Raw genomic sequence first — 14597 nt, forward strand, 5'->3', positions numbered from 1 at the left:
ACCTGAACTGGATGGGGCTACACTACAATGACAAAAAAAAAAGGGGGGCGGAAATTATCTTAGTAAATTGGGAGGCATGAAGTGTAGCTCTATAAAGAGAGATTTCAATTTTTGTATTGATTATTGCTGCAGATAACTCCAGCTTTTAGAAATTCCCCTGAAGTAGTAGGTCAGCTTCTGGTCTCTGAGTGAGGTAGCCAGTCCTCAGAGCTTTTGTGGACCAGGCTGTGCCATTGTTATTTTCTCCATGCCTTTGTTGTTCTCCATCTAATTTACAGAATCATCCAGGTTGGAAGGGACCTCTGAGAAAATTTTTATTTGCAAAATCTAGCATCATTAATGTGCTGCAGTATTTAAAATTAAAAATTATATTTTAAATTTAAAATTGTATTTTAAAATGCATTCCTGTTTTCTCTGTATGCAAATTGTAGGTATTGAAAGTTGAAGCTTGGTGGTTCTGTTTAACTGATTATAGTCTTTCACTTGAATTCCTCTGTGGTCAAGAGACTGTAATAAAATGAGCTGTTTATGTTGCCTTTGAAGAAACACTTCTGCAGGCTTTAGAACTAGAGTTTATTAATTTATTTAAATGCTTTTAAACAGAATGAAGAGTTAGATAAGAAGTATGCTGGACTTCTGGAGAAAAAATGGACATCTGTTATAAGATTACAAAAGAAGGTAAGTAGAGATCTGAAGGACCTACCTGTATAAAAGGTTATGGCTGAAATCAAACATTCATCACTGTGCAGGTTTAGAAAATAATACCTGAAAGATGAATTTTGATCACTTGAGTAAGAAAAATAGCTAAATCCATGTTGTAGAAAATGCTTTGTCCATCTCAGTGCTAGCAGAGACATCCTCTCTGTTGCTTTATAAAAATGTCCTGACTTCACATTGTGGATTGCACATGCGATGAAGCTGGAAAGAAAAGAGGTGCCTTGAGGCAGTTTGTGAGTGGAAAGGTTGAATAGCTGTCTCCAGAAGGCTTAACTGGCTTAGAAAAAGGTAAAAAATCTGTGATGCCAGATGTCTGGCCACGATGTTAAAGGGAAGAAACCATTAACTCCAGTCAGTGCATTAGAGCAAGTGATTCTCTGCAAGTGGACAGTGCAAAACTCTTTTTAGTAATGCTTTAATGGGTGTAGACTGTATTAAAAGCTTTATTGTTAACACACTGATTTTATTTTTTTTAAAGTCCTATCTGTTGTAAAGGCTGAGAGACCTAGGGTTTTATGATGCCTTCAGTTTCTCTGCTGTTGGTTAACATGCAGTAGTGGCATTCCTTTTTTAACATGACCTCCTCCAATAATTTGTAAAACAGTAGCTCAAGCATATTTACACAGTATTTTAGTGAACATGATTTTGTAGAATGGTTTTTTTCTTGTCAAAATATTTGGGGAATTGGAAAAGAATAAATGATCAATGATTAAATTTTTAAAGAATAATAAATAATTTAAATTTGCTTTTTAGAAATAATAACACTATTGAAGATTGGTAATCAGTCCTTGCTTTACTGTGAGTTTGGGAGCCAGCTGGTATTTGGATTATGACAAGTGAAGGTGAACCTTGATATAAAACTAGAAATTAATGGCCTCTTTAAAATTCATAAATGTAGGTAATGGAATTAGAATCGAAACTGAATGAAGCTAAGGAAGAATTTACATCAGGGGGACCCCTTGGTCAGAAACGAGACCCTAAAGAGTGGATTCCTCGTCCTCCAGAGAAGTATGCACTGAGTGGACACAGGAGTCCTGTCACTCGAGTCATTTTCCATCCAGTTTTCAGTGTTATGGTCTCTGCTTCAGAGGATGCCACAATAAAGGTATGTGCTTGCTGCAGAGGATTAAACTGAGCTAGTCAGAGGATGTGTAATTTGCACCATCAGTACTTCAGGCTGAATGGATGTTGGACTGATGAAGATTGATTATTTCAGGTTCTGCTTTAAGCCTCAGCAGGGACAGCTATGAATGTGTCCCAGCTCTTGGGAGAGGAGGAGTGGCAGTGTCTATAGTGATGTGATGAGAGGGGGGAAGGCAGTTGCCTCAAGTCATCTGAAGGGATTGTTTTTAAGTCTGGGGTTACAGTGGTTATGCAGCTGCATTCTTAACTGAAAAGGAGTTCTTCCCATTTATTCTAAATGGGACATCCAAGTCCCCTCAGGTCCCCATGACTCTCAGTAACTTTAAATGGTTTTCATCAGCCTTTGTTGCAATGTACAGTGGCAGGAAGAGATCTGTTGTAGTCACTCATTTTAGCATCTGATACAGAAATGATAGCACATTTTGCTGTTGTTTGAATGTCACCATTTAAGGGAATTATCCCAATAAAGGTTACTTCTCATTGTTCTATGCTGGTGAAAACTATTTGCAAGAGTGCTGTCCTGGAAAACATCAGGTAGTGTGCTGAGCAATGTGCTTAAAAATGCAAATAGTTCTGATAGTGGCTATTTGTTGGAGAATCAAAATAAAAATCATCAGCCAGATATAGTTCATTAAAAGCTTTAACCTGTTCTTGTTTCTGAACATAAACAGAGCTGCTGTTTTGGTTTTTTTTTTTTTTCCTTCAAGCAGACAGGGCAAGCTGCAAACAGTGACAGCTCTGTGTTTGTTAGATGTAGAGGAGCATAATCAGCTTTGGGTTTGCTCATTCTTATGGATACAGTGGATGAATTTCCTTTTTCTTGAAGTCAAGCTGTGTAGGTCAATTTCTGATGTTACCTTCCTAATGATTGCTATCTATTGGAATGATGGATTTTTTTTTGTTGTTGTTCTTGGGTGGGCTTTTTTGTTTTGTTTGGGTGGGGTTTTTTGGTTGTTCTTTTTAAGGACATAATTTTAAATTGTCTAATTTTGTGCTTGAGAGAGAGAAAATCAATCTGTAGGAGCTTGTTTTGTTTTAAAGGCTTTTGTTTGTGGTTAGATGATATAAGACTGGCTTAGTGAGAATGGTGACTTCATGCTATCTTGCAGTTGTGAAATGCAAACATTTATTTGATCACTAAGAAATTTTGTAATGTACTAATATGTACACATCAGACTTGGATTATCATCCCCAAACCAATGCATTCTTAATATTGCCCTTTAGTATGCAGAATGTTTCCTATTTGGTTCTGAAGTAGCAAGTAAATTCTGGAGCCATAGTAAAGCTTGGGAAAATGGGGACAGGGGGTTTGTTAAAGATGGTGCTTTCCCTGCCAACTGAAAACTGACTGTATTATTAGAGTTAGAGAATTAACATAGGAAGGAATGGACAAAACCAGTCTGTTAATTTTTTCTTAATTCATCATCTTTATTTTTAAGAGTTAAGACTCAAGATGCAGTGGAACTTCCTTTCCTACTGTGTATAAATGCTTTAAGTTAATTGAAAAAAAGTTTTCAAAATGCATTAATTCAGTTAATCTGTAAGTAGCAAAACCATATAAAAATAATGCTTATTTTTCTATGCTGTTGGGCTTTTTAGGGCTGTTTGTCTTTGTCTCTTGCTCAATTAATTATTGAATAAGGTGCCAGACTGAGTGGAAGTGTGAGGCTGGAGAATACAAAGAGTAATAGTTTGCTGTTAACAGATGTCCTGTTCACTTGTCAGGTGTGGGATTATGAGACAGGAGATTTTGAACGAACCCTTAAGGGGCATACAGACTCTGTGCAAGATATTTCCTTTGACCACACTGGCAAACTGTTGGCCTCCTGTTCTGCTGATATGACCATTAAGCTATGGGATTTCCAGGGCTTTGAGTGCATCAGAACTATGCATGGTAAGGTACAAAGGGGATTGATTTAGCAGTCTGTAAAGTGAAGAGAGGTTGTGCTGTTTTATTTGTTTGGGTCTTTTTAATCCAGGAGAACTGCTGATGTCGAAAGGCAAAGTATTGTCCAAAATAAAGAGTTGGGGGGGGGGGGGGTATTTTGATGCTTGGAGTGCTGTGTAAATTTGTTTAATGTCTGTGGAATGAAATAGCATCTCAAATCTGCTGTGCCTGGTGCTGTGGGGAAACATCCTCTAATGGCATAGAAATGAAATGACAGGAGGGGGTTAGTGCTAAGAATTAAATGCTTACTAGGCAATAAAGCTGTGCCTTCAAATCAGTAAAAAATTACCTTCTTCACCCTTCTGTTTCCCTGATGTACTGCTTCAGGAAGGAAGCAATTAGAGCAAAAGGTGTTCTGCACATACTTTGTAGTCTTCTGCCTTCATGTTTTTCTTGATTTCAGATGAACGTGCCCTTTGCATTAGGCTCAAAATAATACTAATGCACTAGTATTCTGCTTAGTGGAAAAAAGTGGAAATTAAAATTTTGAACTTGTACATTGTAGGTACATGTCTTGCAAGATGCAGTGTAGCTGCCAATAAAAGAAAAAAAAAACAATTAGTGAACTTCAGGCTATAACTTTTGTCTAATGACTCTAATCTCTTGCAAAATTATGTATGCTCAGAATTACTGATCTCAGAAGAATCATTGCTAATCCTGCCAATTTAAGGAAAACTGCAAAGCTTAAAGTCGAGCTCATGAATTATATGCAAACTGTTATAGTCAAACTTGTACACTGGACTTGTCAATAAAACAAAACCCAACTGCTTCTTCTTTTTAAAAATATAAATTATTATTTCATAAAACCTAAAGTTTACATGTAAATATTACTCTATAAAATATGCACTACTTACTCAAGATGAATGCGTAGGCAGGTCCTGTGTGTTCCATAAAATCCATTTCAGTACCACTTAATAAAGGTTTGATTTCTGTTCTTAGGTCATGATCATAATGTTTCTTCAGTAGCCATCATGCCCAATGGAGATCATATAGTTTCTGCCTCAAGGGATAAAACTATCAAAATGTGGGAAGTCCAAACAGGGTAAGTGCACTTCAGGCTAAACATCAGCACCTGAACAAAACAAGCATGAGCCACTGTTTATAGGAAATGGGTCACACAAATCTCAAGTATCAGCAAACATTGTTTGAGATGGGGTATGATGTTTGCCCTTTAAAGTCATTCACTTAAGGATTGTGCATAAATTGTTGAGCATAGGGGTTTAGATTTTAGTGCCAATGAATTAAAACTGGCCTTATCTTCCTGGGAGTTCTGAGGGCAGAACACCATAACTTGGGACCAGGCAGGAATATAAACTCAGTGGTTAACCCCAAGCATAAAGGGAGCATGGGTGGGGGGAGGAGAAATCTGTTGCCTTTCTTGACATTGATCAAGGTGTCTCCTGATTTATTTTTTTTAGTCATCTTCTTTGTTTCATGTATCAGTTGCCTCTTTAACCCATCCATTTGCTAAAAGTTGTAGATGGAGGCCATCCGACTGGTCTATAAATATTAACCTGTTCTTAAAATACCAATTTAATACAAACTGCTGTGCCAGCTTCATCTTTTTCCCCAAGCTTCCTGCTTTCTACCTTAACAAGGGTTTGCCAGTTCTTCGTTGTCACTGCTTTCTCCTCTCAGCTTCTTTCCCGTGAACTGTTTTATGGTTTTATAAACCATCATTCAGGATGGACACGTGTGTGCTGAAATCTTTTATCTTGGCTTCTAAGAATAGGTCAAAAGTCCTTAAATTTCAAAGGCCTGTGTAGCCCTTTCATTGCAGTGCTGACTGGGTGGTGCTGTGTCTCTTTGCCCAACAGTTACTGCGTGAAGACTTTCACGGGTCACAGGGAATGGGTGCGCATGGTGCGGCCCAACCAGGATGGCACCCTGATTGCCAGCTGCTCCAACGACCAGACGGTGCGGGTCTGGGTGGTAGCCACCAAGGAGTGCAAAGCTGAGCTCAGAGAGCATGAGCACGTGGTAGAATGCATTTCCTGGGCTCCCGAGAGCTCCTACTCCACCATATCAGAAGCTACGGGATCAGAGGTAATGTTGCAGCGCGGTTCAACGAGAGCGTGCAGTGAGATTTTTTACTTCAGTCAGTACAGAACTTCCTGGGTAGTATTTAGAACAGCCAAGCTGTGTTCTCAGTGCTTGGCAGATACAGCAGGTGTGTGAGTGCATTTTTGCTGAGTATATTTGGTGTTAATCCTCCATCTGGCTGCATGGGATCTGTGCTTTTGTGTTTTTTAACAGTAGGACTTTACCTTTGTGCTGATGCAAGTAACTCTGGAGAGATACTCTGAGAAGGTTGAGAGTGGGACCACTTTCATGTATTTCAGCAAAGAAATGTGGGAAGTAGCTTATCTGGTTAAACATGGGGATTTTAAAGGTGCTCAGCAACTGAAAGATGTGGGGGAAGTAGTGAGTCAGGACTGCAGAAATGAAGCTGCCTTGGATGTATTGTGTGTGGATTAAGCTTTGACCATGTCCTACCGTGCAAACTTAATGCTAGGAGAAAGCATTCTTTTAAGAAAAATGAATCCCCATTTGTGTGATCACAGGTACATCTTCTCTGGTTACTGAATCTTCAAGAAAGGCTTATTAAAGGTTAGCAGAATTTTCCTTCTAAGGATGATAGCGTAGAAGAAAAAATCTAGAAATTAACTCAAATTTTGTATTTTTCTTGTATATTCTACAGTAGTTAAAGCCCCAAGTGTTTCTGCCTTGACCTTGTCCTCAAAAACGACACACATACCCAAGGGGAGGAGTAGAGGCACTGAAGACAAGGCCTTGTCTAGTGATGGATTTTACAGATTATTGCAGTCAAATTTGACTTGCATCCTTAGAAGATCCTTATAATCTTTTAATTAAAAGCAATAAAAACTGAACTCCCCGTGTTGAGTTCCCCTGGCAGTGGGAGGTGTCTGCAGTGGTGTCCCCTGCCCTCTGCTGGTCTCACCAGCTGTGCACACCCTGCTGCAGCCTGCAGCTTTCAGCAAGCACCAACTTGGCATTAGCTTCACACTTGAAACATTCCCAGCCCTGAGAACCAACTCTTTCTGTAATGCTTTGTGCAGGTACAGATGGAAATAAGTTGAGAGTAGAAACTTGTAAAAAAATTCTTACACTTGCTTCATTACTTCTTATGATGAATGAGAATACAAAGGTGTTTCTGAACTCCAGACTCTTGTCCTGAGACACCTGACTCTACTTGAACTGTGTCTGCTGTGAAAAGAGGATGTCTTGCAGTAGGCAAGTGTGGATTCTAAGTTTTATTCAGCTTAGTGCATCAGTGGAACATACAACCACTTCTTCTAACAGATTGTTTAATTCCTTTTTTGCTCATTTCTCCTAGTATCAGTAACAAAATGCCTGTGACTCTCAACTTTGGCATTGTGTATTTATTAGCTGTAAGTTGTCATATGAACTAATATTTGTACTACGAATAGCACTCAGAAGGGATCTTCTTCCCTCCTCTTTCCCCCCTGCCCTGTATATGCCATAACTTAAACACAATTTTCTGTAGACTAAGAAGAGTGGCAAGCCTGGGCCTTTTCTGCTGTCTGGATCCAGAGACAAGACCATTAAGATGTGGGACATTAGCACTGGCATGTGCCTTATGACACTTGTAAGTTCATTGGTGTTCTTCTGGTGGTCGTAGCTGCATGTATAAAACCAGTTTTAATGGAATGAATCATCTTACGTGTTTATGTTATCAAGAGAGGCCAGAGTTTCTGATATAGGACTAATACTGCACATACAGTTTTAATGGCTGCTGTATTTCAGATATTGTTGCTGAGAAATGCTAAGAATCTCAAAATATGTAAATGCAGGAGTACTGTGATGCACTATTTGTGATGAGTGGCTTGGTTTGTCTACAGAAATGCTGATAAGCTGTGAATTTTTTCTGGTGTGAAATGCAGTGTCCTGTGTGGGTCTTCCCGTGGGTTCTGTGTTCAAGCTGGACTGGATGTTGGTGCTGGGAGTGGGGACCAGAATCAGTGCAGGTCACATGAGGAGATCTCTTTGTTTGCCTTCAAGGACAGGAACTCACATTGTTGATAATGCTGATGTAATAATAGAAACTGAAGATAAACTTTGAGTACTATTAGGGTTTCAGAAGGCCAAATGCTGTCCTGGCAGGGACAGAGCAAGGAGTTGTTCGGTTTGCTGTAGCATAAGTTGTAGAATGCTTCTCCTTCAGAGGTGCACCTGCTCACTGCTTTCTCCTTGTACACAAGGTGGGCCATGATAACTGGGTACGTGGCGTTCTGTTCCATTCTGGGGGAAAATTTATTTTGAGCTGTGCTGATGACAAGACTCTACGTGTCTGGGACTTCAAGAACAAGCGATGCATGAAAACCCTCAATGCGCACGAACACTTTGTTACCTCTTTGGGTATGTATTGCTCTGCAGTGCTTACTGCTACGTACAGAGCCAGAGAGTACATCTTCACCAGCTGAACTTGAGCACCAAGCTAGACAATCATACTTTGGATTCCAGGGAGGTTTGTACTGTGTGTATTTCAATCAAGTAAGGACAGATATGAATTGTGAGTGTGCTAGATTTTTCCACTTCTCTTGCCAGTGTTGCACACTGGATAAAGATGTTAACTGCCAGGGTGTTCTGGAACCTTTCACCACTGAGTGTGAAGGCATTTGGGGAGTCCTGTATTGCAAATGTTGGAACAGGAAAAAAAAAAACAACCCAAACCAGGGAGCACAAAACAAAATGGTCAGGAAAAAAAAGTTAGTTTGAATTCTTGAGCATTTCTGTTTGGTGTTACCAGATCTTGGTAGAGATTATTTCCCCTGCCATGGCAAAAACAAATCAAACAAACCCCTCTCTAGCCCAAACAAGGCTAGCTTTGCCCTGGAGAGTTCTCCATTGCTTCTTTCTTTGTGCTCCTCTGGCAGTTTACAGCTTCTTTGGGAAAGCTGTGCAAGTTAGGTTAGCAGCAGACCAAAAATTGGCTACTAGTTTCCTAATCAAACTTCCAGGTCTAATCAAAATGTCTGGTTTTTGTACTTCACTCTTAAATTGTGAAGTAAATCAGCTCACAGCTGATCCAAAAGGGGCAACGTTCTGATTTGAAGAACATTAAACCCCTAGTGTGAATTGTCTGAGCTTGTCTTTAGCTGCTTCAGTTTATTGCTATACCATGAGGCTTTTTCATTCCTCTTGGTTAAACTTCCCACTACTGTCTGCTGATCCCATCCTTAATTGATTTGTATATATGAAATGTTTTGGTATGGCCTGAGAAATGACATTCTAAACACTGGCTCACAGGCTGTACTCTCTACAGCAACAAGAAAAAGCCAAGTTTCCTGACTTCTGATCCTTGAAAACTTCTATGTAAATATGTAAAGTTCTGTCTTCTGGTGGTATTCAAGGGTTTTTTCAGTTTAAAGTGTTTTGGACTCCTCTCTGTTAGAACTTTTAGCTGGATTTCTTTTCCATGAAAGACCCTTTATAGATGAACTGAAAGTAGATTTTCACTGCTCACGAAATTTTTAGCATGGGAGGATTTGCCTCCTGAACTGCAGACATGATGAGCTTCAAAGTTTAGCCTTTGAGCTGGTATCATTTTTTTTTGAAAAAGCCATGACATTCAGTGAGAGTGAAAAATACTGAAGTATTGGGTTCATTCTTAACACCAGCTTTTCTTTCCTCGCAGATTTCCACAAGACGGCACCATATGTGGTTACTGGAAGTGTAGATCAAACAGTAAAAGTGTGGGAGTGCCGTTGATTGAATTCACATTTGACCCCCCTTTCCTCTGGAGATGCACTCATGGTTACCCATTGAGCTCTGTTTAAATAAATATTGTCCTTTCATGTAAATTATTCTGGATGTAGATTGAGCTTATTAAATGTTACACACAAAGTATTCATGCATGGTGAATCCAAATTGTATACTGTAAATTTACATACGTTGTCTAGAAGTACCATAGGTTTAAGAACATGGGCTGGCATTGGTCACATCAGACCTAAGAAGGCAGAAGTTGGATAATTGAAATAGGGCACTTAACTGAATAGTTGACAGTGTCGTTCTATGTCGGATAATTATACCTGTTTTTCTTTCTGCTGTCTGTTGGTGCCTGAATTGGTGACCTCATTTGGGAAAAATTTTGTAGGGCTCTTTCAGAAATGTGTATCTATGTAACATCACTTAAGTGTGCTTAATAAATCTTCTCTAAGAATACTAGATAATAAGGCTGCAATTCAGAATCTTCTGAACCTTATATGTAATTAATGGAAATTAATTAAACTCTGGAATATTTGTCATGAAACATTTGCCAAATCAACAGAATACACTTGTTTTGGCCTCCTATCACGCAAGGGTTGGTATATTTATATAACTAACTGTAAACCTGAAAAAAGACAACAAATCTTAGTAGCAGCTGATGTGATATATGTATTTATTTTTTATTTGGTCATTCAATGGTTAAGCTGTGCTGTTAAACTAAGTTTAAATGGTTTTTGGGGTTTTTGTTTTGGCTTTTTTTTATGCTAGACAAACTTCCAGGAGGAGTTGTCCATCCCACTAGAATTTAGTGATCCAATTTCCAGTAGAGCTTAATCTCCCAAATGACTGCCATGGTACAATTTGCTGTTTGCTTTCCATGTTTGTTAGAGATGTGCAATTCCTATGACACAACAGTATCAAAGTACACTTCCCTCTCATTCACTGGCAGGAGGTTGGGGTATACAGAGATTTCTTGGTTTCTTTAGTGCCTCCTTGGAAACCCTTTAGAAAATGAGGTTATACTTACCTTGACAGGACAGTGTGGCTTGAATAAAAATGTACTGTGGTTTGCATACTGATAAATACCTTGGAATCAGTATTTAAATGCTTTAAAGAAAGCACTAAATACCTTGAATCAGATTGTAATGGCAGATACAGATTGATGCAAAAGGAAAACAGCACATCGTCAACCAAACACAGTCTGTCAGTGGGAATGATGCTATCAAGTAAACATTTAGAAACATAACCATATCTTATCACAAAACTAGACCAGCTTGGTTATTAGTATTTATGTTGGTTGGTTCATACAGTTTTTAATTTGCATATCCCTAAAGTGACATGTTTTGATCCAAAGTGAATGAAAATATTACAAATTAATATTTTAATCAGCAGTTTTGCAACAATTTCCATTGTAGATAACTAAGAATTACAATACTTATCAAACTAACCAGGTCTTTTTAAAAATCCACTTTAAAATTTACAATATAATGAAGTACCAGTCTGATGTTTTAACAGGTGAATTTGTGCTTTGTTTTATTCATTTAATACATGGCTTTTAAGACTGTCCCTTTTAAAAAAAAGAATCCTTGACCAAGGTAGAGTTGGCTGGAGGGTGTACACACTCAAGTGGTGAGGTGGGTGGTGGTGAATTTCCTACAGCCACCCAGAGAAGGATCCATCCTCCCATGACAGGAGATGGGTGTCAGTATGGGATCCTGGCATGGACTTGGCTCTGGGGAGGGGTGGAGGAAGAAATGGAGCTCTGATGTGGGGGGTTTTGGAGCCAGTTTAAGATTCAGGCTAATCTCTTAAATCCAGTGGTTTATGTAATTTTCAGTGTGTGTTTCTGCAATTTAAGCATGCACAAATAAAGTATTTTTTTGTTTGTTAGCTGCTTGGACTGGAAAAATTTGCTGCTTTTTGTCCTATTTGAGAATTCCAGATACACAAGTAGTGCATCTTAAAATTCCTCAGTGCGTCTGCAGCTGTTAAGTAATACATCTGTTTAATTCCTGATAGGACCTATAAACTTTATTAAAGTACAAAGTAAACCACACTCATGTACGTAATTCATAAACATGAATGACAAATTAAAGGTACCTATTAGTGGAAGTTGTCTACTGCATTTTTTCCCTTTAGCATACAACAACTGAAGGGACAAACAACTGAAGTCATGTAAGCAGCATTTAATTGCTTGTGTGAAACACTCTGCTAAGTACTTCTGCAATGCAATTTGCAACCTTCTCCCTTAATAAGCAGTGAATAATCTCAGGGATGGTCCTGAACGGATCAAAAGTTACAGCCCTGTTTAGAGAAAGACCTGAAAGCCACAACACAGGAGTGGGGTTTGTGAGGGTTTCCTGCAGTGTCCCTCTGTGGTATTGCACTGTGCTGAACTTTTTCCACTGTTTGAAATGTTTTCTGTCAGCTCATCCTGTGCCTTTCCTGTGATACCAAGTACAATAATGAGGTTACTGGTTTGGATTACAAAATACATTTATTGGAGGGTTCAAGAGGTTCACTGCTGCTTTTATCACTTTCTGTACTAAAATTGTCATTGCTTAAAACCAGCTATATATATAGACCCTGTTACCAAATAGACAATACAGACTTTTTGGCTTGAAACCAGACAGACATTCCAGTGCCACACTAGTGTGACGTGCCCAGGAAGTTGTAGATGCATTCTAAAAAGTGCAACATTTATTTGTGGTTTAGACATAATCTGGAAGTTGATGTTTTATAGCATCTTGCACTTTAGAAGATTATAAAGATACCGTCCTGCTTTTGTGTATGGTGTGACCAATGATGTGCCCGGGGCACTAATTAAAAATAAAAAAATAAAAAAAAATACCCTAGTTGCTAGCAAGTTGTCCGAGGGCTGTGGAGCACTGTAGTGTTGGGAAAGCTTTGGCTATAGACTCACCAAGCCCAGTCTACTTATACTGTCAGTACCCTGCTTCTCCTGTTTGCCTCCTCCTGTTTTTTATGTGAACTGCCTGATAATACCACTCTTAAATAGCTTTTGACTCACGTGAAAGCTGTTTAAAAGAAAGATTATACTTTGTTTTTGTAGACAGTGGTGGCTTGATAATCCTTGTAATGATCTGAATATTAAAAAAAAAAATTACTGAGTGAAGGAAAACTGCACCTAGAATGAGATATTTGCTGTCTGGCTGTACATAAAATCCAGTGTATTTTAAAAAGTCAATACCAAGAATCTTCTTAGAAGAATATGTGCATAAAATGATAGGGATAAACGTGTTAGGAGTGGGGAAGGTTGAGTTGGATTTACAAGTCACAACTGGATTTACTGGCCTTTTTATCTTTCCACTGTGTCATGTAAGTAGCTGCTTTCTTGTCCGACCTATCCCTCAGGCTTCCCCAAATTCATTCTGAAGATAAGTTAGCAAAATCTTCACGTTTTAGAAGTTGATCCTGACATTGACATGAAGGCAAACATCAAATTTTTTCATAAGAACAATGTTAGAGGTTGCTATTGGAGAAAACAGTTCCCAGACTGTAGGAGTTAACTGAAGCTATTGACACAATTTAAAAAAAAAAAAAAAATCAGTAAAGGAATGTATATAATACTGCTCTGTGTTTTACAGTAAGATTTGTTGCTCTCAGACTGTGTAAAACAAAATTTATTCATGTTTTCTGCATATTAAAAAAAAAATCCTATTGTACCAATTGGTAAACTATTAAATGCATATAAAACTAGATGTGTTTTTGTTTCCTTGGATGCAAGAATTAAAACTATTTTGAAAAAAGCTATTGGTGTTTCACCCTTCAGATTTTGATCTGCACCTGCTGTTCCTTTTATGTAGTTTTAAGTGGTTCTTGCATGAGGAAATGTGTTCTTCAGGCATTTGGTTACAGTTGGGATAGTCAGGGCTGTTTATTGGTGAATGTAGTGAAGGTTTTACAGAAATTGTGTTGGTGCAGCTGGTTCCAGGTGTGGTCTGGAGGTTGTTCTCTGGCAGGAGCCCCCTCCTATGCTGGTCCTGGCCTGGGGCTGCCTTTTCCCTTCTCTTGGTTTGGGATTTTTTTTTTTCTCCTTACCTTAAACCTTACTTCAAAGCAGAGTAAGAACTATCCTTGGTGTCTGTGCCTTCGCTGGGTACTGCTGGGGGTGGGAGCAGTTGTGTCTCCTGTGCTGGGGGCCCAGTTGTTCTCCTGTCAGGGTGTGCAGCTGGGGTGTTGGGCTTTGCCTGTGTCTGGCCTTAATTGCAGCTTACAAACAGGTCGGTGAGCTGAGGTAGAAATGTTTCTTCATTGATGGGAGAACGTGGACATGACCTGGACCATGGTATGGGGGAGAGAATGGAACAAATCATCTGTGTGAGCAGCTGTGGGGTGTTGCTTAGGAGCTGGACAGACCTGGGATGGGCTTTTGGAGGAGAGTGACTTTCACTGGGAAAAAACTGAGCTAACAGGCAAATTGGATGTCCTGGTTGGAGTGACGAGGTGTCCTGAGAGGGTGGTAGGAGGCAGGAACAGAAGTGGTGGCCCAAGGGATGGTGTCGGATTAATGCGGTCCGACACATTGCACCAAACTGTAAAGAAACCAATACATATAGTACCTAAAATAGTTTAAAAAGCTTTTAATGGACTGAAAGACACTATTAAAAGAAAAATCTTGTAGGAAAGATGCACTGTAGTAATTTATTGATTGCTTTCCAGGAAATTCAGAATTTTTCTAATAGGAGCAGGTTCTTTTGCAGTAAAGACTGCTCCTGCTTTGTGGCCTCTCACAACTGGGAGGCTGCTCCCCCTTCCCATCCCCCCCTCCCCAAGAGTTACAAATCCCTGTAATGTGGTACAGGAAACCAAGGGTACAGAGCACAGTGACAGCACTGGTTCTCCAGCACAGTTAAAGAAGCAAGCACAGGGACCATCCATGACAGGCAGCACGGGGGAAGAGGAGGAGCTGGGACTCCTCTGTCAGCACAGGGCAGCTGGGGACCAGCAGCCACAGGTTGTTCTACAGCAAAAAAGGACATTCAGCTCTGTCGGCATTCTGCAGCTGCAGAGGCCA

The 14597-nt window shown here is 39.4% G+C and overlaps 1 protein-coding gene across 2 annotated transcripts in view; it reads left to right on the forward strand.

The window, feature by feature from the left end:
* The window catches only part of PAFAH1B1 (platelet activating factor acetylhydrolase 1b regulatory subunit 1), a 30080-nt gene extending 16801 nt beyond the window's left edge, over window positions 1-13279 (forward strand). For both annotated transcript variants that reach the window (XM_071764927.1, XM_071764928.1), the window contains exons 4-11: window positions 604-678; window positions 1616-1822; window positions 3586-3754; window positions 4748-4850; window positions 5626-5854; window positions 7338-7439; window positions 8053-8209; window positions 9489-13279. In XM_071764927.1, coding sequence (XP_071621028.1) covers window positions 604-678; window positions 1616-1822; window positions 3586-3754; window positions 4748-4850; window positions 5626-5854; window positions 7338-7439; window positions 8053-8209; window positions 9489-9562 — 1116 coding nt within the window. In that variant the 3' untranslated portion in view covers window positions 9563-13279. The remainder of the gene's footprint in view (window positions 1-603; window positions 679-1615; window positions 1823-3585; window positions 3755-4747; window positions 4851-5625; window positions 5855-7337; window positions 7440-8052; window positions 8210-9488) is intronic.
* The last annotated feature ends 1318 nt before the right edge of the window (window positions 13280-14597 follow it).

The sequence above is a fragment of the Heliangelus exortis genome, chromosome 21, assembly GCF_036169615.1.
Source record: "Heliangelus exortis chromosome 21, bHelExo1.hap1, whole genome shotgun sequence".
In the NCBI taxonomy this organism is placed as follows: Eukaryota; Metazoa; Chordata; class Aves; order Apodiformes; family Trochilidae; genus Heliangelus; species Heliangelus exortis.